Below are 25,364 nucleotides of genomic sequence, written 5' to 3' on the forward strand. Positions count from 1 at the left end.
AAAATGGAAACTCATTTTGATCCCAGACTGAAAGTCCCTTTTAGCGGTCTGATAACAGGCCCGTCAAGCTGTGGGAAAACTTTTTTTGTAAAAAGTATTTTGGAAAATTATCTGAAATGTATGACTGAAATGCCAAGTAATATCATCTGTTTTTTCTACTTCTTATCAGAAAATGTATGATGATCTGAAACTTTGTAATAAAAATATTAGATTTTTTCAAGGTCTCCCTTCTTCATTCGATGACTATGAAATGTTTCCGCCTGAGCAATGTCATTTGATTATTTTTGATGACCTGATGGTCCAGACTGCCGAACATCCGGAAGTGTTAAAATAATTTACTCAGTTCAGACATCATCGTATTATGAGTGTTTTTTACTCACACAAAATGTCTTTCATCAAGGGAAAAATAATAGATCAATCAGTCTAAATACTAATTATTTTATTTTGCTTAAAAATCCACGAGATAAATAGCAAAAAAATGTTTTGGCAAATCAAATCCACCCTACTCAGAAAAGATATTTTCTGGAGAGTTTCTAAGACTCAACACAGGACCCTCACGGTTATTTAATAGTAGATTTGAAACCGGAAACACCAGAACTTCTAAGGCTGCGTAGCGGAGCACTTCCGGGTCAGATGACGGTTGTCTATTTGCCTAAAATAGAGCAATGTCGGCCAGGATAAAACGCAACACCAGGATTCTCAAAGCTTTGTCTCGCATGAAACTACAGAAACGTCAGGAGTTTTTAAAAGGCCGTTCGCCTGATGTTCTGAACGCTCTGTGCAAGATTGCTTTAAATGTGGTGAAAGGGAACATTCGGCTCTGTCCAGTATAAGAAATTATCTAAAAACAAAACGCTCCTGCGGAAGTTGGCTGGTAACAAAACTAGCTCTTTTAAAAAGAAAAAGCTTTTAATCAGCCAAAAAGGTTGATTTCTGCAGATTCTCCTAGCAGCTGCAGCCCCTCTAATAGGAGAACTCATTGGGGGGTTGATAAACAAATAGGTTATGGCTTCTCAAAAAATGTTCATGGTTACGCCTCAACAATTACGACATCTCACAAAGCCCACGATCAGAGACGTGGCAGAAGAGAATCTTGACTCAGATATGGAATTAATTATGCAGGAGATGGGACTAACGCCGTATGAGAAAATTAAGATATACAACACACTGTTACAGCCTCATCTCGCTCTCATGAGAGGTGGATTACAAGAGGATTCGCAGATTGTCCCCCCACCGAACAGAACACTGAATCATCTGATGCCGCTGATGGTGCCGTGCCAACTGATCAAACTGAAGCTGTCATTCGAGACGCACTGCAGAGTTTACCGGCACGCATCAGGAGAAACGCAGAGTATCTGCTGAAGATGACACAATTAAATTGGGGTCCAACCATCAACATTAATATATGGACAATGGGTTTCCATAGACTCCAATAATAAGTTTTTGTGCTAAAATGGGAGGTGGCCACCACCGCCATTTTGACCGTGTTACAGGTTCCGTCAAGCCCAGACAATTCCATAAAAGGGAAGAGAGGATGAGCTGAGGGTGGGGCTGTAAGGCTGGGATCAACTGACAACACCCGGTCGAACTAGCTACAAGCGAACCTGAAGCTAACCCAAAGCTAATGCGGAGGTGGGAGCTAATCTAACAGAGGTAGCAACCTAGCTACAACCGGAGTTAACTGTGCACAACAACAGAGCTTCTGAGTCAGAGATATGCCGGGCTGACCGCTGGGTAAAACCGGGTGGAACACAGAGGTCTCGGAGACCTCCACAAGCCGGCAGCCGCACAGCAGACAAGTGTCGCTGCGCAGAGCTGCCGCTGGAGAGAACCGGGTGGAAAGGTTTCCATCCCAGAGCTCCGCAAGCCATCAGCCCGCCGCAGCACACAGAAGCCACGATCAGACAGATGCGCCGAGCTGCGGGGAGAATCAGCCGTCAGCCCGCGCAGCTAACAGAAGTCGCGATCAGACAGAGATGGACCGGGCTGCGGGGAGAAACAGCCGGCATTCCGGGTGGAAAACATCGGTCTCCCGAGAGCTCCACAATCCGATAGTCGGAACCCAGCTCCACCAACATGTTTATATTTCAACCCATTTTCTAAAGTGCAGCATTATGTTAAATGCACTGGGTTTTACCCTATTCCATTTAAATTTAATGGTTAAACAGTACATGTTAAAATCTAAGCTCAGCTCGGCAGTGACCTAAAATACATAAATATAATTTTACTTACCGAAAAAAATGAAGTGGAGACTCCTTGAATGCTCTATCAGTGCAATTAATGCCACAGCAAGTCATTTTGTCCAACAATTGCACAAATAATATCCAAAACAGAATACACAAGCACAGAGACTCAAAATCCCGGAACAGTTTCCAAGCCAGACCGAGGCTCTACTGAGGCCTTTCCACGGAGATAGCTCTGCGGTCACGTGTGTTGGATGCTCATTAATGATTCAGAATTTTAGGCTTTTAATACACTTAAACAGTAGAGTGAGAAAAAAATTCACCCCCCTCAGAGTTGTCATGAGTATAAACTAGATCATTTAAACCAAAAACATGTTTTGGTACCAGGCTGTAAACATGTTTATTTCTGCTGTGAAATTGGTATTTTTAACATGGGAGTCAATGAGGATTTGCTCGCTTCTGACACCAGCCCCTAGTGGATGAGGGTGGAACTGCAATTTATTTCACTTCCGCGTTGATCTCAATTTCAGACCCGCATTGTGGGGGCTTGCTGGAGACTAATCATTTTTTTAGGAAGACTGGATCAAATCAGAGGCTGTGCAGTGGTGCAGTGGTTAGAGCTGTTGCCTTGCAGCAAGCAGGTCCTGGGTTCGCTTCCCAGCCTGGGGATCTTTCGCATGGGGATTGCATGTTCTCCCTGTGCATGCGTGGGTTCTCTCCGGGTACTCCGGCTTCCTCCCACAGTCCAAAAACATGACTGTTTGGTTGATTGGTCTGTCTAAATTGTCCCTAGGTGTGTGTGTGTGTGTGTGTGCATGATTGTTTGTCCTGTGTGTCTCTGTGTTGCCCTGCGATGGACTGGCTCTCTGTCCAGAGTGTACCCTGCCTGATTGCCCGTTGACCGCTGGAGATGGGCACCAGGGCAGCTGTGGCTACATTGTAGCTCATCCTCACCAGCGTGTGAATGTGTGAATGACTGTGCTGTAAAGCACATTTGAGGGTGGTGGAACCCTAAGAAGCCACTATACAAATACAGACCATTTACTCACCTTGCCTGTTGGTGATGGTTGGAATGCACTGGATTTTCTTTGCTTTCCCAACCCAATCCCATTGTAAAACAATATTCTTCTCCTAATATCAGATTGCAAGTAAAAATAAAATTCCCTCACACATTTCAATTCCAATAAAATAATTCCCACTCCCTCCCAGTCCCAGCAGGTGTTTCTTTTGGTTTGGCAATTATAAGCAAAACCAAAAAACAAAAAAACAATCACAACGATGGAAGGTCTTTCCAATGAGTTACTGACAACTTTATCCAACTTTGTCCTCCGTGAGACACTCCCACGTCTGTCTGTTTGACAGGAATGGGTTAAAAGTTTTTGCAAACACTGGTCAATGACTAGTGGCTAATTTGTTACTATAAGTCACAGCCGCGATCCGCCACAGTTGAAAACATTGACAGAAACAAAGATGAGTTGGAGGAGTGAATTAAGAGGCAAAAGGCCCCCAGTGGTTTTAGCTGGAGCGCTTGGGTCAAAGTAAATATTTAATCAGTACAAATAAATGAACTCAAGTTTCAACTTTGCTGTCTTTGTCAGAAAACTCTGACAAAGACAGCAAAGTTGAAATGATAGTTACTTTGACACAAGTGCTCCAACCTTCTTCTTCCACTTTTGGTCCTAGCTGTTGAGAACCAGTACTCAGCTGGATGAAGCACTGTGTGCCTATTTAATAAACTATGAGCTAAAAGATTCAAATTAAGAGTTGAAATTAATTAAACAGGTGTCTTATGCATAGTGAGGATTAGGGATGCACCGATCAGGTTTTTTGCTGCTGATCACCGATACCGATATCAAAGAATGCTGATCACCGATACCGATCACGCGGATTGGCCAGAAATTTTCTACAACATAATGAGTGCTACAAACTACATAATCTGGGAATAAAGGAAATGTAACCTAATCTAAAATGGTCTGTATTAGGGTTGTCACGGTGTGAAAATTTAACCTCATGGTTATTGTGACCAAAATTACCACAGTTTTCGGTATTATCGCGGTATTTTTTTTAAACGTGTTACATTTTCACACAATTAAATGAACCCTGTATGTCAGGAAATATTGTCCTCAGTTTGTGTTTAAATTTTGCCTAAAATGTGTTATTTTGTAATTATGTTGTTTATTTGTTTACATTTTTTCCCTTTATTCTTTAAAATACCAATATTTGCCCATAACTTCTTATTTTATGTCAGATCAGCTGATACTCAGTACTCAAGTAGCCTTCTAATCAGATACTGTTTTTACCCTTACTTGAATTTTAAACCCTATATCAGGAAAACATTGTCCTCAGTTTGTGTCTAAATTTTGCCTAAAATGTGTTATTTTGTAATTATGTTGTTTATTTGTTTACATTTTTTCCCTTTAGTCTTTAAAATACCAATATTTGCCCATAACTTCTTATTTTATGTCAGATCAGATGATAGTACTCAAGTAGCCTTCTAATCAGATACTTTTTTTTTACCCTTACTTGAGTTTTAAACCCTATATCAGGAAAATATTGTCCTCGGTTTGTGTCCTTCCAGTGACCTTTGCAGATGTGGGAAAATGTCATCAGGCAGTAATCATTGTTAAATTCATAATTATTCTCGAAGAGAGACCAACTCTTATCTGCCCCTGGGAGCCCCGTAATGCATAGCGTCATTTCAACATGGCGGTGTCCGTGACGCGGTTTGTATGCAGGTAGCGGCGCTGCGGCTGCTTTATATAGCGACTCGTTGCGTTCTCCCTCAACCCAAATCCTCGGATCACGCATTTTAGCTAAAACGCTAACGTTAGCTTGCCTTGCGTTGACTGTAGAGTTGTGGGTGATGGTCACGCAGATGTGTCATGAGATTTGAAGCGTTGCTGCCTTTCACAGACACTTTTTCTGCACGTGCTGCAAACAGGATAGCCGTCTTCTATCAGCTGTCCCTCGGCATTCTTCAAATATCTAAAAGATGCCCGTACTTCCCAATTTGTCTTCTTTGAGGGATAATAAATGTCCTCCTGAGCGCTGCCGTCTCCTCCTTTGACCATTATTTCAGCTTTAGCTTCAAGAAAGTTTTGGTTGTAAACAACAAAGTGTGCATGTGCCGCCGGCAACTTCAGGAGATGATACGGTGGCTGGTAAGGGTCACCGCGCCTACATCGCAGCCACGGTAATCCACCGAGATAATAAAGTTTTTTAAAAAACCAGACAGTTATTATTATTGTCAACTTTTTTTTTTACCGGGGTTTACCGCTACACCGGTTACCGTGACAACCCTACCTGATCGGTCTGCTTTGATCTATTTTGAAAACTCCGATCAAAACCGATCGGGGCGCTATCGGCCGATTGGGATCAAATGCCGATCCATCGGTGCATCCCTAGTGAGGATGGTAACATTCTTACTTGACTTTGCTGAAGATGATGTCCACGTCAGTGAGGGTAATGTTCTTTCCATCAATCACACCACAGTCCTTGCAGAGCTTGGACCAGTTCTTGCCATGCATCTCCTTGCCAGTAGAGCGCGTGTCTCCATGGATGGCGAAGCGTCTGAATGACTCTTCCAAATCGGTTAGCTCCACTGGCGTGGAGGTGCCCATGCCTCCTTCACTGGTGCCGTTGGAGTCGGATGACAGCTGTTTGGACGTGCGGTCTTTAGCATGTTCGCTGTACAGCCGTAAAGGGGCTGGGTTGTTGTTGCTGTGCTTGGCAGTCTGGACTTTAAAGTCATCTATGTTGTCTCTAAAAGTAAAGGGGACAGTTAATGCAGTTAATCAGCAATCTTAAACTGTGCTTTGAGCCTCTAAAAAGCATTACAACTATTGTGGCTTTCATCTGTCCCAGAAGCCCTGATACAGGCCATTCTAACCATAGACATGGCCAGACCCTGCCTGGCCGCTACTGCCTATGGGCGCTGACGAGCGGTGGCACCGCCATCTTGGATCGGTCGAGCCCCCCCTCTCTGACAGAGGCATTGAAGTGTCAGCATGTTAAATCAACCATAACTCCTTGAATTCTCCACCGATTTTGATGTGTTTTTTTTCCCCTGTAAACTTCACACATGTAGCTTTGATACAGGACACATGTTTTAGTGTTTTTAATCATAGTGGGTGTGCTGTGGGTACATATGTGACTCTTGTCCAGAGCGTAGTGTCAAAACCTATAGAAAACAAAAGATTAATCACTAAAAAATCAGTCAAACAATGAGAATCAAAATAATTTAAAAAAGTTCATACAACAGGTGTGTGACACCTATGGCAGGTATTAAAAAAACACAATATATGATAGAGAAGCAGAAACTAATACTCAGCAAATTTAATAAACAATATATGTAATATAATTCTTATAGATAACAACTGGTGTTTGCGTAAATCATATACATATCAATTTTGAAGAAACTCCTGAAGACCCTGCTCTTCAGAGAGCATCTTCTAAACCAGCACCCTCCCTGCACCCGTCCCCCCTCTCTACTGTCCACTCCTTGTTCCCTCCTCCCCATGACTGATGTCAAGTTGTTGTTGTTGTTGTTGTTGTTAGCCTCAAGGGCAACATGCCGATTATCACTTGTAAGTCGATTTGGACAAAAGCGTCTGCTAAATACATAAACATAAACATAGTGACATTATGATGCAGAAAGGGTGAGCGAGAACAACTAGAACGAAGTCTGGATGACAAGAACGACAAACCATGCCATCAGAACTGGCTGTTAGAGATGTTCTGGTTCTGTTGTTCTTTTGTGTGTCCTCTTTTTCCTCTTTCTGCAGATCAAGAAGCTGATTCTTGTTTATTTTAGTGAACTCTCCCCATCATCTCTTCCATTGCTTTCCTCCATTCTTTTTCATTTCCATCTATGTGTCCTTTGGGATAAAAAAACCCAAAAGCATCTCTAATAAAGGTTAGATACCAGGTGGAGGATTACAGCTGAATCTATCATGCTCTACCTGTGAAAGTAAAACTGTTTTCAGTACTCAGATATCAGTTCTGGTTGCTTTACAGCCAGACAGGACACAGGAAGAGAGAAACAAGATAACTGACTGCTTAAAGGAGTTGATTTTATTTGTTTTATCTTAATTTATCTGTTACTTGTGTTGAGATTTTTTTTTCAAATAGTAATTGAAAGCTTTACATGAGCTAAAACCCCTGAAAGAGGACTGGTTTGTAGAACTTTTATCTGGAGCTCCCCTTCTGCAGTTAGAGAGGTGAGATCGGCCATGTGGGTCTGTCTTCTCTTTAGGACCTCAGACGTAACCAGTAACATCACGTCTGACAGCCGTGGCATCAGCATGAGTGCTGCACATTTGTGTTTAGCCTGGTCTATCTGGCATCTTCTTGTTCAGGCCAGGCTCATCATCCACCAACCACAGCCTCCTGTAAGAGAGTAGAAACATATTTAAAAGTGCAAGATGTAGAAATGAAGTAAAAATGGCAAAAACAACAAAAAAAAAAAGGTTGCTGCAACCACTTTCAGTATCTCTGGAGGTTTTTGCCAGGTGTTGTCAAATTACAGTTGTGGGCGCTGAAGTATTAGCTTACAGGAGACCCCCCCCCCCCCCCCCCCACACACACACACACACTGATAGTAAACAATTTTTACATCCCTCCTTCCTTTGTCTTGAAAGGAGAAAAACTGACAACCCAGCAGCCAGCTAGCTGTGAAACATGTTTCAGTAGAACCTCCCTTCCAAAATGACTGAAACATTAGACTCCTTGGGGATTTTCTTACTGTAAAATCCTCACTATATTCTTAAATACTGCACCTTTAACATATTTGCATCAGTCACTTCAAATACTTGAATTGGCCAACATTAAGACTTGCTTTGTATTATGTGTGGGTGTGGGAGGGGCTAAAATAGTCTCTCTGAGGTGTCTGTGTGTGTTCACTTCACATACATCCATTTGAATCCACTTTGTGTGTGTGTGTGTGTGTGTGTGTGTGTGTGTGTGTGTGTGTGTGTGTGTGTGTGCGTGTGTGTGTGTGTGTGTGCGTGTGTGTGTGCGTGTGTGTGTGTGTGTGTGTGTGTGTGTGTGTGTGTGTGTGTGTGTGTGTGTGTTAGGGGTTGTACGAACTAGTCGACTAGTCGACTTCACGGCTCTGTAGTGACTTTTTATGCCTGCCATCAACTAGTCGCTGTCACGTGATAATGACTGACAAGATGCAGTCCTCAGAAAAGACAGCAGGTGATGAGCCCTGCGCGTCTGGATCGAGGCGGAGGCGACGCGCTGTGCGGTACTGATACCGGCGGTAAAACGGACATTTAACCAAACTGTGACCTTTTCCCTCTTGCAATTTAACCTTCCCCTCACCCCCATCCTAATCTTAACCAGTTTGCGCATGCAAAGCTCTGATCGTTGACGTGCGCTCCAGACATTGCGTCCTGAGCACCGCCAAATCAGGTGTCACCACCTCAAAAACAAATTAAACACGCGATCGTTCATGTCGGCTCATTTCCTTTCATGTTTTCTGTCTGTTATTTGTGCCTGATGCATTTCGCTGCTGCGGAGCGAGGCGCATCACCCGTTGTCCTCCGGTGACGCACCCCCAAGATTCCACTATCTCCACTCCGCTCCGCTTCGGCATGAACTCCGCAGCAAAAACGGTCCCGTTGTAGTCGGCCGGCGAGCAGCAGCACTCCGCTGATTTAGCGGTCGGTAGATCTTTTAGAACTGCAGTTCAAAGGTAACTCATGAGGTGAATATATATGAACCCAGGTAGCAGTTTCTCTTTAGGATTGAGAGGAGATGCAGGAAGATAATAAACAGACAGGACAGAAAAACAGTCAAATAAAAACAAGTTAGTTTTTGTACCTGCTGGTTGTAACAAACAGACACCACTGAAGGTAATCAGAAGTGAGGAACAGAAAATGAAATAATTATTTTAATGTTTAGAGCAGCAGGAAAGGCTGCAGGCGCATCAGTGAATTTGCGGCTGCTGCGCAGGGGGAGGGGGGAGAGGGCTGAAGTAGGAAGCAGAAACTACCGTTGTTAAAAGAGATGTGTTAACTTAGAAAATGTGGGCGCAATTTTAATTGTCAAAAACTCCAGCGAACCTACCCCCCCACCCCCCCCCCCCACCCCCCGCCGCTTCCGGCGTATGACGTCATCAACGACTAGTCGAAGTCGACTCGACTTTCATTACTTGACTGTCGACTTAAAAAAAATAAAGTCGTGCAGGCCCTAGTGTGTGTGTGTGTGTGTGTGTGCAGGGTCATTATATGATGTTTAAATACTCACATCATCAGGCTGAGGTTAGTCTCTGGGCATTCTGGGAGATCACAGACAGGCTCTCTTCAGCTCTTCAGGATGTAGTCTTCATGCACTTCTCTGGTTAAAACAAGGACGACAACGTCCTCTGCTGCCCGCGGATAAACGGAGAAGGAAGTGACGCCAGCCTCAGTGTCAGCTCTGAGGAAATTTTGCAGTCGGCAAACGAAACTGTCAGCAAGGTAAAAAAAAAAAAACTTTTCAGTGTTTCAAAAAGAACCAAAAAATGCAGTTAGAAACAAGACACAGTAACAACATACCAAAGGCATGTATGAATGCTGATGGCTTCCTGACACTGAAGGAGAACCAGGAAGCTGAAGAATAAACTCCATCTCTGGGTCTCCCTCCCAGTCTGACACAGCCCAGTTCTGATCAGAATAATTCAGCTGCAGGAAGCCTCACACTTCTTCCTCACATCTTTTGTGGGAAAGCTTCAAAACAAAAGCATGAGATTAGCAGATCAGCGTCTACACAACATTGTACAAAAGAGGTCAATGCTATTTTCTTCATTCTCTTGGGTTATTCCTACTCTTCCGTTTATTTATTCCTTAAATATTCTTAAAATATTTCTTTAACCTAAAACTGCTTTTCTGATGATAATGAACCAAAACTCTTCAAAGGGTGGAACCAGAAAACAATTCTTCAGCATGTTAGCTTGTTAGATAACTCTCCAGGCAGAGAGGAGGGTCAGAGACATGAGATGTGTTTGATACCAGGAAGATTTTTTGGTTTCTACAGCAGCAATCTTGTTTCAGCCGTAATATAAGTCAGTGTTTAGGAATAAATGATTAATAACGTCTCATTTATCTTCACTGTCAGGGAAACAGCAGCAGTAAACATGTAGCTAACGTTAGCTGGCTAGGAGGTGCTGCTGGTGGACACAAATACAGTAAAGAAAAGTTATATTTACTAAACACAAACAAAAATGCTCAAACTTACTTGTTGAGTAATCCCCCGAGCTCTGGTCTCAATAGTCCGCCGATTAGAGCAAGAATAATCCACACAGAGCTCAAGCATGCTGTCGTTCACTGCTGCTGTTTTGGTTTGTTTCTGCCCGAAGCTTGACCAATCTAAGATGGCGACCGCATTTCCTGTGCCTGAGCGGCCAATAGAGTTCCAGGAGTTGACGTCACTTCTCCCGACATGCAACAGTTCAAATCGTAATGGCGCCATCTTGGCAGGCAGAAGGTCGCAGCTGGACTATTTGTTATTGTCAGAAAACTCAATCAAACGGGAAATATGGTAGATTCCTGTTGTGCCCAGGATGCAGAACAGACACGGACGACATAAGGAATGAGCCATCTACAGGATTCCCCAAGATCCGGAACACAGCTAACGTTGGATCATTGTAATAAAACGCACTAGTGACCGGGCAAAAATGAAGCTGTGGGATCCCGAGAGTAAAGGTTTTTTGCTTATGCAGCAACCACTTCATATCAGGTACTTAAACCAACGTTTCCTCAACTGTGTATGGTATTTATTTTAAATGCTTTTATTACGATTCTTAGTGGGCTTCCTAAACTTATTTTGGCGTGGCTTTTTCTGTCTTAAAATGTGAAATAAACTCCGACAGAGGAAAATCCAAGCCGATCCCGTTCATTTTGTTTACCTTTATTGCCTGCCAACATGGCGTCTACTCTCTGAGAGTCACGTGACGTCCGGAACTCTATAGGGTGTCTATCAATACATAGCTTCCGAAATAGGAAGCTAGACGCTCCGGTTACAGCCATGTGTAGCATTAGCAGAGTGTAGCAGCTATATCTTCCTAACCTGTTATTAAAGATATGGATTCATCTGGCATTCAACCTTATATGTTTGAACCCGACTCAAAGTAAAGTTGCTGAGGACCAACCAGCTTTTGCCAGGAACTGGGAACGACTATCAGATGGAAACGTTTTGTCAAGAAGCTAACAATATTATCGCTGGTTACCAACATCATACACCCATGTAGACGTCAGATTGTTTGTCATTTTTGTCATAGAAATGGTATTTTACCAGCATGTTGCATACGTGTTTTAGTGTCGCTGCTACAGCATACATCAATAAATATTGATGTTTAATCAGCGAAATAACTCTGTGAACGAGACTATTTTCTGAAGCCAACAGTAATTAATCCTTATATCAACACTGCTTCCTCTTCAGTTCATCTCTAACACCAAAGTGTCCGTTTTTAGTTTATATTGACGTCAATCAGCCGTAGCAGCTAAAATGGTTAGACAGGAACTTCTGTTCAGAGTACGATGCATTAGTAGGAGTTATTTATCTGTAGTAATGTGTGAGTTTATATCTTAATCCCTCAGGTGTTCCTGGTCTAGATGTGAAGTCGTGCCGATGGAGAGGGAGAACATTTGTTGTCGAGAAAAACCACAGGTAAGGTCAAAGGTCAAACAGGGAACACAATGATTGTTACTTCATCACAGATGTAGCATTAGCAGAGTGTAGCAGCTATATCTTCCTAACCTGTTATTAAAGATATGGATTCATCAGACATGTTTCTGTCTGTAGATTACAAGAATGAACCAGGTTGTGTGCATGACTGACCATCCAGGCTTTGAATCAGTAGGATATCAACAGAGCTGACCTCACTGATTCCACGTTGGGCCGAGGAATCATGGACAATATGAGTAAAAAGCAGATTCAAAAGGTTTATTTTCTCATGTGCTCAGTCACCAAAACACCATCTCCCTGCCTATTGTTGACACTCCAGCTGGCTGATGACCTCCTTATGCAGGTTTGAAACATACATTTTCCTAAATAGTGTTTTTTGGGATTTAGCTGCAGTGTTTGTGTATTTCTGAATAAAAATAATCTTGTTCCATTATCATGTGGTTATTTTATTTACCGTTTTGTCGTTATGGTGGTGTCCATGTGAAATACAAGACACATTCCTTGATTGTCAGTTAAAGTGTAACAGAGGAGGAAGGGAGAGACTTTGGGGTACAAGGTGGCAAGCCTTCGAAAACCTGTCCACCATGGTGAGGATGGTGGAAAATCCATGCGAATCAGGCAACCCACAGATGAAATCTAAGGCTATGTGTGACCAGGGACGTGAGGGAATAGGAAGGGGGTTTAATAAACCTGCCGGAGACCGATGGTCCCCCTTCTGTTGAGCACATACGTGGCACGCCGAGATGTAGTCTTTCACGTCCTTGTACATAGCAGGCCACCAGAAAGTCCGTTTCAATAGGGCAATAGTGCGACCTGCACCTGGGTGCAGGGAAAACCTGCCGGTGTGTGCCCAATGGATGTCCTTGCCCCTTAAGCCTTGTGGTACATAAAGCCGGCCAGGCAGACCCTTACCTGGACCTGGGTCAGTTTTAAGAGCCTCCAGCACCTATACGTGACTTCTCCCACCACACATGCTGGGGGGAGTATGGTGGAGGGCTCAACCTCCTGATCTGGAGCGTACAACCTGGAGAGGGAGTCTGGTTTTGTGTTTTTAGACCCAGTGCGGTAAGAAATCTGGAAATTGAAACGTGAGAAGAAGAGAGACCACCTATACTGTCGTGGATTAAGCCTCTTAGCTTCTCTGAGGTAAACCAGATTTTTGTGGTCAGTCCAGATGACAAAAGGTGTTTCTCCCCCCTCCAGCCAGTCTCCACTCCTCAATAGCGAGCTTTACAGCCAGCAGCTCTCGGTCACCCACGGATCTCATCTGTTCTCTGCGGGAGTTAAACGGCAAGAGAAAAAGGCACAGGGATGAAGTCTATTATCCGTGGGAGATACCCGAGAGAGTACAGCGCCGACGCTGGTGTTGGAGGCATCTACTTCGAGGATAAACTGGCATTGCGGATCAGGTCTGTGGAGAACAGGGGCGTTGGTGAACTTCCTCTTTAAGGTCTGGAAGGCAGCCTCGGCTTCTGAGGACCAAACAAAAGGGCGATTAACAGAGGTCAGGTTTGTCAGCGGGGCGGCAGTCTGGCTATAGTTCCTTATAAACCTCCTGTAAAAGTTGGTGAAGCCCAGGAACCTTTGTAACTGCTTTCAAGAAGTTGGAATGGGCCACTCAGTGACTGCACTGACCTTCTCAGGGTCTGCCCTTAGCCTCCCGCTCTCGATGATAAAACCAAGGAACTTTACCTTGGGGACGTGGAACACACGTTTCTCCGCCTTTACATATGAGCGGTTCTCCAGGAGGCGCTGTAACACGGCCCTAACGTGTCTTAAGAATAATAATACATTTTAATTAAAAAAAAAGCACCCTTCTGGTCACTCAAGGACACTGTACAGAATAAAACCACAAATCATTCAGTAAGTAAACATACATCAACAAACAAGGCACTCTAAAATTCAAAGCTGATATGTAGTTTTGAAGAGGTGACTTTGAGTTGTTTTTTGAAATCTGTGAATGAGTTAATGTTCTTGATGAGAGGGGGAAGGGAGTTCCAGAGTTTGGGAGCGGTGCAGCTGAAGGCTCTACTCCCCATGGTGCTGTGACGAAAGGAGGGCACAGAGAGATGAATGGAGGAGGAGGACCTGAGGGAACGGGACGAGGTGACGATGTGAACGAGATCTGTGAGGTAGTGAGGGGCGAGGTTATGGGTGGCCTTGAAGGTGAGAAGGAGAATCTTGAATCTTGAAGTCTGATGGGGGTGATATGATGAGAGATGGGAGTTTTAGTGACGATGCGTGCTGCTGCATTCTGAACCAACTGGAGCTTACGGAGGGTTTTCTGAGGGAGGCCTGAGAGAAGAGAGTTGCAGTAATCGATACGTGATGTAACCAGTCTATGGACAAGAATAGAAGTAGAGTGGACATCAAGGGAGGGACGAAGACGATTAATGTTACGAAGATGGAAATAAGCTGACCGAGTGATGCTATTGATATGAGATTGGAAGGATAGTGTGCTGTCTAGGATGACACCCAGACTCTTGACCTGGGGAGAGGGGGAAACTTAAGTATTATCAACTGTGAGAGAGAAACTGTCAAATTCTGAGAGGGTGTTCTTGGTACCAACCAAAAGAAGTTCTGTTTTGTTTGAATTAATTTCAGGAAGTTCGAACTGAACCAGGATTTTATTTCTTGAAGGCAGGTGATGAGGGAGGAGGGAGGAAGTGCAGAATTTGGCTTACTGGACAAATAGAGCTGGGTGTCATCCGCGAAGCAGTGAAAATGAATATTGAATCTGCGGAAGATATTGCCAAGGGGAAGGATGTATATAATGAAAAGGAGGGGCCCCAGGACAGAGCCCTGGGGCACACCAGAAGAGACAGAAGAGGGCTGTGAGCGGGAGGATTTGATAGTAATGAACTGAGTGCGACCTGATAGGTAGGACTGAAACCACCGAAGTGGGATGTTAGCAATGCAGATGGAAGATAACCTATGGAGGAGAATGGAATGAGATATTGTGTCAAAGGCCGCACTCAGATCAAGGAGGACCAGGATGGATAGTAGACCGGAATCAGCAGCAATGAGGAGATCGTTAGTTATTTTGAGGAGGGCTGTTTCTGTGCTGTGAAGTGGGCAGAAACCGGACTGGAAGGGTTCATAGAAGGAGTTTAGTGTCAGATGGGTGTGGAGCTGGGCAGCAACTATTTTTTCTAAAACTTTGGAGACAAAGGGTAGGTTGGAGATGGGGCGGAGATTAGTAAAAATGTTAGGATCTGAACCAGGTTTTTTAAGTATTGGAGTAACTGCAGCAGTTTTGAAGATAGAGGGAACAATACCGGAGGAAAGGGATGCATGTATGAGAGTGGAGACGAGAGGGAGCAGGGAGGGGAGGCAGGATTTAACCAAGGTCGTGGGAAGGGGGTCGAAAAGGCAGGTAGAAGGCTTTGACTTGTGGATAATATCTGATATCTCAGAATCACTGGGAAGTTGGAAACTGGAAAATAACTGTGTTGGTTCGGGAGGATCATATGGGGAGGTAGGGGAGATGCTTTGGTTGATTGCACGGTGAATGTTTATTATTTTTTCGTTGAAGAACAGAAGAAGGGCATTACAAGTAGCAGTAGAGCACATGTGTGGGGGCAGAGTATCAGATGGCTGGTGAATTTTATTGATAATGGAGTACAATGACTTAGTGTTGCCTTGAATGGAGTTGATTAGACAGGAGTAATACTGTTGTTTGGTTAGTATAAAGCCCTTTTCAGACTGACATTCTGGAACATTTGCGGACAATTCAATCCGGTTTTTAACCAGAACTTTGTTTTCAGACACACCACTTTTGTACCGGAACTTGTCCTTTCGGCTGCGTTCACACAGCAGGGAAAAGTTCCAGATGTCTGACGGCAGCGGGGGGTGGGGGGGGATCGGACTTATGTTAAGAAGAAGAAGAAGACTCCTCCTTGAACCGTCACCTTATCGTGGTGGAGGAGTTTGAGTGCCCTAATGATCCTAGGAGCTATGTTGTCTGGGGCACTTAGTGCCCCTGGTAGGGTCTCCCATGACAAATTGGTCTTAGGTGAAGGGTGAGACAAAGAACGGTTCGAAGGATCTTTCATGGCGGTTAAAACGAAGAGTCGGAGTACCCGGCCCGGAGGGTTACCGGGGTCCCACCCTGGAGCCAGGCCTGGGGTTGGGGCCCGTGAGCGAGCGCCTGGTGGCCGGGCTTTCGCCCATGGGGCCCGGCCGGGCCCAGCCCGAACCGGATACATGGGCTCGTCCAACTGTGGACCCACCACCCGCAGGAGGAACATGAAGGGTCCGGTGCAATGCGAATCGGGTGGCAGACCAAGGCGGGAGCCTTGGCGGTCCAATCCCCGGACAAGAAAACTAGTTTTTGGGACATGGAACGTCACCTCGCTGGCGGGGAAAGAGCCGGAGCTTGTGGCAGAGGTTGAGCGGTACCGGCTAGATATAGTCGGACTCACCTCGACACATTGCATTGGCTCTGGAACCCGAGACCTGGAGAGGGGTTGGACACTCTACTTTGCTGGAGTTGCTCCGGGTGAGAGGCGGAGGGCTGGGGTTGGCTTTTTGTTAGCCCCGAGACTCTCTGCCTGTGTGTTGGGGTTTACCCCGGGGGACAAGAGGGTAGCTTCCTTGCGCCTTCGGGTCGGGGAACGGGTCCTGACTGTTGTTTGTGCTTATGGGCCAAATATCAGTTCAGAGTACCCACCCTTTTTGGAGTCCCTGGGACGAGTGCTAGATAGTGCTCCATCAGGGGGCTCCATTGTCCTGCTGGGGGACTTCAATGCTCACGTGGGCAATGACAGCTTGACCTGGAGGGGTGTGATTGGGAGGAACGGCCCACCTAATCTGAACTCGAGCGGTGTTTTGTTATTGGACTTCTGTGCAAGCCGCAGTTTGGCCATAACGAACACCATGTTCGAACATAAGGATGCCCACCGGTACACTTGGTACCAGGGCAGCCTAGGTCACAGGTCGATGATAGATTTTGTAGTCGTATCATCTGACCTGCGGCCATATGTTTTGGACACCCGAGTGAAGAGAGGGGCGGAGCTGTCAACTGATCACCACCTGGTGGTGAGTTGGATCAGATGGCAAGGGAACATGCCACGTAGACCTGGCAGACCCAAACGCATAGTGAGGGTCTGCTGGGAACGCCTGGCAGAAGAACCTGTCAAGACGGTCTTCAACTCCCACCTCCGGCAGAGCTTTGACCACGTCCCGAGAGCAGTGGGGGACATTGAGTCCGAGTGGGCCTTGTTCCACTCTGCGATTGTCGAAGCGGCTGTTGCTAGCTGTGGTCGTAAGGTGGCCGGTGCCAGTCGTGGTGGCAACCCCCGTACCCGCTGGTGGACACCAGAGGTTCGGGGAGCCGTCAGGCTGAAGAAGGAGGCCTACAGGGCGTGGCTGGTCTGTGGGTCTCCGGAGGCAGCAGACAGGTACCGGATAGCCAAGCAGGGTGCAGCAGTGGCAGTTGCCGAGGCAAAATCTCGGGCGTGGGAGGAGTTTGGTGAGGCCATGGAGAAAGACTATCGATCAGCTCCAAAGAGGTTCTGGCAAACTGTCCGGCGCCTCAGGAGAGGAAGGCAGCAACTCGCTCACACTGTTTACAGTGGGGATGGGGAGCTGCTGACGTCAACTGAAGCTATAGTCGGACGGTGGAAGGAATACTTTGAGGAGCTCCTCAATCCCACCAATGCACATTCCGAGGAGGAACCAGAGCTGGGAGGCCTGGGGATGGACTGTCCGATCTCGGGGGCAGAAGTTGCTGAGGTAGTCAAACAACTACACAGCGGCGGAGCCCCAGGGGCGGATGAGGTTCGTCCTGGGTATCTCAAGGCTATGGATGTTGTAGGGCTGTCATGGTTGACACGTCTCTACAACATTGCGTGGTCATCGGGGGCAGTTCCTAGGGAGTGGCAGACCGGGGTGGTGGTCCCCATCTTTAAGAAGGGTGACCTGAGGGTGTGTTCCAACTATAGGGGGATCACACTCCTCAGCCTCCCTGGAAAGGTCTACGCCAAGGTACTGGAGAGGAGGGTCCGATCGATAGTTGAATCTCAGATAGAGGAGGAGCAATGTGGTTTTCGTCCTGGCCGTGGAACTGTGGACCAGCTCTATACCCTTGCAAGGGTGATGGAGGGGGCATGGGAGTTTGCCCAAGCAATCCACATGTGCTTTGTGGATTTGGAGAAGGCTTATGACCGTGTCCCCAGGGGCATCCTGTGGGGGACGCTCCAGGAGTATGGGGTGGGTGGCTTTCTGTTAAGGGCCATTCAGTCCCTTTACCAGAGGAGCGTGAGTTTGGTCCGCATAGCCGGTAGTAAGTCGGACCTGTTCCCAGTGAGGGTTGGACTCCGCCAGGGCTGCCCTTTGTCACCGGTTCTGTTCATCACTTTTATGGACAGAATTTCTAGACGCAGCCGTGGTGTGGAGTGTGTCGAGTTTGGTGGCAGGAGAATCTCGTCTCTGCTTTTTGCGGATGATGTGGTCCTCCTAGCTTCATCCAGCTCTGACCTTCAGCTCTTGCTGGGTAGGTTCGCGGCCGAATGTGAAGCGGCTGGGATGAGGATCAGCACCTCCAAATCTGAGACCATGGTTCTCGACCGGAAAAGGGTGGCTTGCTACCTCCGGGTCGGGGGAGAGGTCCTACCTCAAGTGGAGGAGTTTAAGTATCTCGGGGTCTTGTTCACGAGTGAGGGTAGGAGGGATCGGGAGATCGACAGGCGGATTGGTTCGGCGTCTGCAGTGATGCGGACGCTGAGCCATTCTGTCGTGGGGAAGAGGGAGCTGAGCCAGAAAGCCAGGCTCTCGATTTACCGGTCGATCTACGTCCCAATCCTCACCTATGGTCATGAGCTTTGGGTAATGACCGAAAGAACGAGATCGCGGATACAAGCGGCCGAAATGAGTTTCCTCCGTAGGGTGGCCGGGCTCAACCTTAGAGATAGGGTGAGGAGCTCGGACATTCGGGAGGGACTCGGAGTAGAACCGCTGCTCCTCCGGATCGAAAGGAGCCAGTTGAGGTGGTTTGGGCATCTGGTCAGGATGCCTCCTGGACGCCTCCCCGGGGAGGTGTTTCGGGCATGTCCTGCCGGCAGAAGGCCCCCGGGTCGACCCAGGACACGTTGGAGAGGTTACATCTCCAATCTGGTCCGGGAACGCCTTGGGGTCCTGCCGGAGGAGCTGGTGGACAAGGCCGGGGAGAGGACGGCCTGGAGCTCCCTAATTGGGATGCTGCCCCCGCGACCCGGACCCGGATAAGCGGAGGAAGACGAAGACGAAGAAGAAGAAGAAAATATCATTTCTATAGCGCCTCTCAAGATAAAAATCACGAGGTGCTTAAGCATAATTCTGCGCACACGAAGATGCCTGGATGATGAAGCTCAATGGTTAAAGGAATCACTGAAGCGATGTGAAGCGCTCCGTCGCGCATCTAGACGGTACCGTAGGAGGCGAGCTGCTGTGGTTCGCCGCATGCTACAGCAGCGGGCTATCTAGGTGCGCACAGCGTCCCCCGGTCCCCTCCCCCTTGTCCGGAACTTTACCTCACCAGTCTGAAGCAGCCACCCTGTCCGTAACAAGTCCGGACCTGTTACTAGGGGCTTCGTTCGGATAAATTCCGGAACACATTATCCGGATGTTTGTATTCAGACAGAAAGGTCTTACGGACAGATTCCGAAACATTTCCGTTTTTCATGGCCTGTCTGAAGGGGGCTTTAGTAAGTCATTATACTAAGTCATATATTTTCATATAGTTCTTTGTGAATGGTGAGACCAGTTTTTCTGTAGAGGCGTTCAAGCTGCCTGGATTTGGTGTTCAGCATCCAGAGTTGAGGGGAAAACCAGGGAGCAGACTGACAGAAAGTAACAGAACGGGTTTTAACTGGAGCAAGGGAGTTTAAAATGTGAGCTAACTGGTCATTGTAGGGAGCAGCCAGGTCATCAGGAGAGGAGAGATTGTCCGGTAGCTGAATATTATCAATATAGGAGGATAAAGTGTCGATATTGATGTCCTTTATATTCCTAAAAGAGATGAGCCGGGTTGGTTTGGTAAAAGAAAGCTGGGTTACAATATTGGAAGAAATAAAATAGTGATCAGTGATGTGGAGATCATCAGCTGCACAGTTAAGAGGGGTGAGACCAGAGCAGCACAGCAGATCCAGGCAGTGTCCTTTGGAGTGAGTTGGAAAGTTGATGTGCTGATTAAATCCAAGGCTGTCCAGGCAGGATGAGGAGTCTTTGGTGAGGGGAAGATCGCTGTTGTCCATGTGTGTGTTAAAATCTCCAAGCACTATTACATTAGATGAGAGCGTAGATAAATGAGTGAGCAGTACTGAGACTTCTGACAGAAAGTCTTTGTGAGGTTTAGGGGGGCGATAGATTAATCCAATGATAGTGGGGGTAGGTCCATTAAGTTTAAAAACCAAATACTCAAAGGAATTAAAATCAGAGACAGACACTGGCAAAACTTTCCAATTCTCGCAATAGATTATCGCGAGACCTCCTTCGCGAGAACCGCGTGGTTTGGTGAGGTAAACAAACCCGGGAGGAGTAGCGTCGTTGAGCTGGGAGAAATCAGCTGGCTGCTGCCGAGTTTCGCAAAGCCACATGAAGTCGATTCCACGGTCCTTGACATCGTGAATAAGATGACCTTTCCCAGTGAGAGAGCAGATGTTGAGAAGGCTGAAGTTGACGGTGGTGCTGTCACATCCATGAGCGTTAGCTGTCCTGGCGAGGCTGGCTAACGAGGAGTGATCAGCTGTTTGGCGGTATGAGTTCCTGTGAGGACGACGGTGAGTGGTGGATCAGAAAGAATTGATTGAAGCGGAGTTGTGGTAGTAGAAATTCCTGCATGAGCCGCGGTGGACATATCTCCGACGGAGAAGATGAGAGATGTCCGGGTCGAGGTGCAGTGAAGCCGGTGGAGATCCAGGGCGGTGGCGAATCCTGAGGAGCTCAGCGGCAGTGTACTGGAGGAAGCCAGCAGCAGGTCGGTGGAAGATGAATGATAAAATCCAGATGAGTGCGGACCACACGTGAATAGCGTTGGTCCACATAATAGAGGTTAGGATTGATATAGATATCCACAGTCCAACATATAAAACCAAATAAAATCAAAGTTTACCGGTTTACCGGTGAGCAGCGGCAGCCAAACGCGCCAGCGTTCACTCAATCCGGTGGGCGTGGAGTTGTTACATGTTGCTCTAAGGAGTTAGAAAAAAATCAAAATATCATCTAAATAAACAGTCACAAACTTATTTATAAAGTCTCCTAAAACAGAGTTCACTAGGGACGGGAACACGGCTGGTGCATTAGTTAAACCAAAAGGCATCACCAAGTATCCGAAATGTCCGATGGGAGTCTTAAACGCAGTCTTCCATTCGTCTACCTGACAAATTTGAACCAGATGGTAAGCGTTCTGGAGATCCAGGCGACTGAAGATGCTGGCATCCTGAATGGGCTCAAAAGTAGATGTTAGTGGAGGCAGCGGGTATTTGTTCTTAACGGTAATCTGGTTCAGACCCCTGTAGTCAATACAGGGTCTGAGTGTTCCTTCCTTCTTCGGAACGAAGAAGAAACCCTCTCCTAGGGGTGATGAGGGCGGTCTGATGAGGACGGTCTGATGAGGCCGGCGGCCAGAGACTCCAGTATGTAGCTCTCCATGCTCTCTCTGGTTTAGAGAGGTGGTAAAGGCGGCCGGAGGGAAGAGGAGCCCCTGGCAGCAGTTCGATGCTGCAATCGAATGACCTGTGTGGGGGGAAAGATGATGCCCGATCCTTGCTGAAGACTAGGCTGAGGTCGTGGTAGACCGGTGGCACAGAGGACAGGTCTATCCTTTCTGCTGGAGGAGCGGCGGGGCTGCGGAGAGTGGGTGAGGCTGAGCGGAGGCAGGTCTGTGAGCATCTGGAGCTCCATTCCTCAACTCTGTTAGTCTCCCAGTTCACGTGGGGGTTATGGAGGGAGGGCCAGGAGTGTCCCAGGACCAGAGGTGACTGAGGAGAGGGAAACACATAAAAAGCCAAAGCCTCCGTGTGGTTACCTGACACTCGAAACTGCAACGGGATGGCCTGGTGAGTAATGGTTGACAGGTTCCGGTCATCCAAGGAAGACACAGAGAGCGGAGTAGGGAGCCGAATGGTTGGGATCTTCCATCTCTTTACTAAGTCCGGGTCCAACAAGGACTGCTCACAACCAGAGTCAGCAAGCGCTTCTATAGGAAATTGCTTGGAGTTAAAAAACACAACACACAGAACATACTTCACACCATATAGGCTGAGTAAATTAGGTAACAGAATTTCTGCTCAATGTCAAAGATGCACTGTCTCACTGGGGTCTCTTGTTCACATGTTGAGGAGCTGCTCCTGCCTAGGGCCATATTGGAAACATATTATAGCAGTAACATCTAGAGTGTGTGGTCAGGCTCTTGACCCTGATCCCAGGATCTGGCTACTTGGGGATGTAACTTTACTCAAGTGTAACTCTAACCAGAAACATTTTGTGTTATTAGCAGCAACAGCTGCTAAAAAGTGTATCCTGAAGGAGTGGAGGAGTGTTAACCCCCCCAGCCCAAAATACTGGACTAATGAACTTTTGACATACTGCTCCCCAGTAAAAATCTGGCATTCTATACGCGGAAGACTTTTTCTTTTTCTTTTGTTGTTGTTGTCACTATTTTATATGTCTGTATAATATGTAAAATCATAAATAAAAATATTTAAAAAATAGCTTGTGGGAGTTTAGTAACTTAGATCATGTACAAAATAAACAGTCCAATATATGTGCTGGTGAGTGATTGCTCTCAGAGCTAACCCAGTGTCCGGAATCAGACATAAACATGGTCTAATGAGAGCTTAGCTCTGCACGAGTTCAGAACTGAGTCGGGTCTGCTGCAGGAGGAGGAGCTACTCCTCAGTGTCCCTCCTGCGTTTCTCTGAATCAGCACTGAGATTTTTAAGTGGCACAAAAACTCAAACCGAACACGTCTGTGACTAAGATTATCACACACACAACACTCGCTATGAGCCTGATGACAGTGTGGACTGATAGTATCTAAATTGTGTGATCCACATCCACATCTCTCAATTTGCATTTATAAATATAGCAATTATAGCTGCATAATTACAGGTAGGTAAGATCTTTAGAAGCTGTTACAAGTAAATATTTTGCTTACTCACCTCAGATTTGGCCCAAAATCTCCGTGTTGGAGAAGCAGCAGTCGGTGGGATGTGGCTAATTACTGGAATGGCTTGGACTAATTTGTGAAACGCTCTTCAAACCAGCATAACCCAGTTCAAACTCCATCAAGTTTGTGAAAGAGCACAAAAATGTTTGTAAAAAACACTAAACTACAATACCTGACAGGAAAGCTACTAAAACTAAATAATTATAATCAATGGCACCAAAAGTGGGTATACAATGTCTGCTACACATACAGGCGCCAGGCTGGAGGGGGTGCCAAAGCTATGATGCAAAAATATTTTAGTCTGCATTTCCTGTGTTTAATAATAGTTGTGTTTCTGTCCGTTTGTGTATCAGCAAATTATGTCATTAATGACAGGGAAGCATGTCAGAGACTAGGTGCCCCTCTAGCCCCCCCCCCCCCCCCCCCCCCCGACACACACACAAACAGTGCGTGCGCCCCTTGATGCGCTGGGACAGGGCTGAAGATGATGGTTTTATACATGAGACACAGAACCAATTGGTGTGTTTATTAGGGCTGGGGGTAAACGATTATTTTTGAATTGTGATTGATAACATTTTTTCAACGATGAGAACGGAGCAGGGGGCTCCCACTTGCCCGCAAGGGACACACGCGGCGGGATATATGAAGGATTCCTGGAAAGAGTGGAAGATCGTATGCCTCTCCCAGCTGTCCATTGAGGACGTCGTGGATGTTTGGCCTGATGATCACTGGATTTCTTCTGATTGGAGTGGGAGGATATCTGGTTTTCTGGAAAATTGGGAAGACGGGAGCGATTGGAGGGTGACCCGCACCCAAGGAAAGCACCGTCCGTGTGGAGACCTCACAGACTGGGACGTTACTCGAGGTGAATCGCAAGCTGGACAATGTTCTAGCTGCGATACCGGTATTAGTGCGCAAAATGGATGTCATCTCGGAGAGGGTCACCGGACAGTGTGGAGATGTTTAAAACCTAAATTGGCTTCACTGGAGGACTTGAATGATCAGTTACAGACTTGAAGGCAGAGAGGAAAATTATCTCAGCCTGACCCAAACAAAGTCTTGTTACCCGAATCTGACGCCATGGCAGCCTTGAGATGCTAACAACAAACCCCCACGAAGGAAGGAATGCAGACAGATGTTGTGAACCCACCCCCCACCCCCCGCGCACCTTCGGATTGGTGGACTTCAGCCTGGCGAGGTCATCAACCTGCAGGAGTCAATGTCTCTGTGCTCCTCCCAAGATCTCCTTCCCACCTGTGGCTACAGTGGCTGAGCGCCGTACATGGCGTACATGGCTGCTCTCGCTGGGGAAACAGGCTCCCAGCCCCCCCCCCCCCCCCCCCCCCCTGCCTTGCTATTGTGATGTTGTGTTGTGTTATCTGTTGCTTATCTGTCTGAGGTGGGTTTTTTTGCAGAGCATTGCTGCCCTCCTGGTGGGAGAGTAGCTATGAAGTGCCTTTTTTTCCCCTCCTCCCGAATCCATTCCTCATGTGATCCTTTTCTCTCTCTATTAAGGTAGCGCGACTTGGGTTGCGAATGACCACAGTCACCATTTCTTGTCATGTGTCTTGCCCAGTATGTTTGATCTCTGAATTGTGTGTACTGAAACTCTAATTTCCCTCTGGGACAAATAAAGCTTTTCTGACTTCTGAAACGATTATTCTGACGATTATTTTATCGAATAGTCGACTATTCTAATGAATATTTAGACAGTTAATCTAATGATTATTTTTCTATTGCACAGTTAATTAAAACCAAAAAATCTCTAATAAATTCCTCAAAAAATTGATAAATTGTTACTGTAAGAGAATAAACACTGCAGGCCTTCCATTTTGTATAACACTGCTTTTATTGTGTTGATTGGTTATGTTCTGGTGACGTGTAGAACTTGGGAGTGCAGGCTGCTGCCTGAGAGGTGGTTGGAGACAGAGTGTCTCCATGCTGCTTTGTTTTGGTCACTTATGAGCGTGAGGCGAGTGGTGTTACGGCCCTTCCTGGGAAGTTTGGCTCGTGTGCAAAAAGGACGGGACAATAATGGGATTTAAAAGTTAAAATGATGATCAGGTTTATTTACAACTACTAAAAAAACATAAATCTTTCCATCCACAGGTTAGGAATAATAAAACTAATTCTGCCTGTGGGGAATTAAAACAAAAGTACAAATAAGTAGGGATGTCCCACTGGGCAAAGATTACAGGGTTCTGGACCAAAATAAGGATCTCCAAAGGTCCAAACTCTAAACTGGGAGGTTAAACCAAACTCAAAGTGATATTTTACACTAAACCGAAAAACCACAACGCTCTAAATGTAATAAAAGGGAGATCTGCACCACAAAAAAGATTAACTCTAAACCACAACGTAAC

At 46.3% G+C, this 25,364-nt stretch overlaps 1 protein-coding gene across 6 annotated transcripts in view; it reads right to left on the reverse strand.

Annotated features, from left to right (window-relative positions):
- LOC107372570 (tubulin polymerization-promoting protein) overlaps window positions 1-25,364 on the reverse strand; it is an 86,958-nt gene that overhangs the window by 6,086 nt on the left and 55,508 nt on the right. For 3 of the 6 annotated variants that reach the window (XM_054735748.2, XM_054735744.2, XM_054735745.2), the window contains one exon: window positions 5,610-5,945. In XM_054735748.2, the coding sequence (XP_054591723.1) occupies window positions 5,610-5,803 (194 nt within the window). In that variant the 5' untranslated portion in view covers window positions 5,804-5,945. Of the gene's footprint in view, window positions 1-5,609; window positions 5,946-21,858; window positions 23,405-25,364 lie in introns of those variants that run through there. The other 3 variants (XM_054735747.2, XM_070551568.1, XM_070551567.1) reach the window with 2 other exon arrangements.

Source organism: Nothobranchius furzeri, chromosome 5 (genome assembly GCF_043380555.1).
Source record: "Nothobranchius furzeri strain GRZ-AD chromosome 5, NfurGRZ-RIMD1, whole genome shotgun sequence".
Taxonomy (NCBI): Eukaryota; Metazoa; Chordata; class Actinopteri; order Cyprinodontiformes; family Nothobranchiidae; genus Nothobranchius; species Nothobranchius furzeri.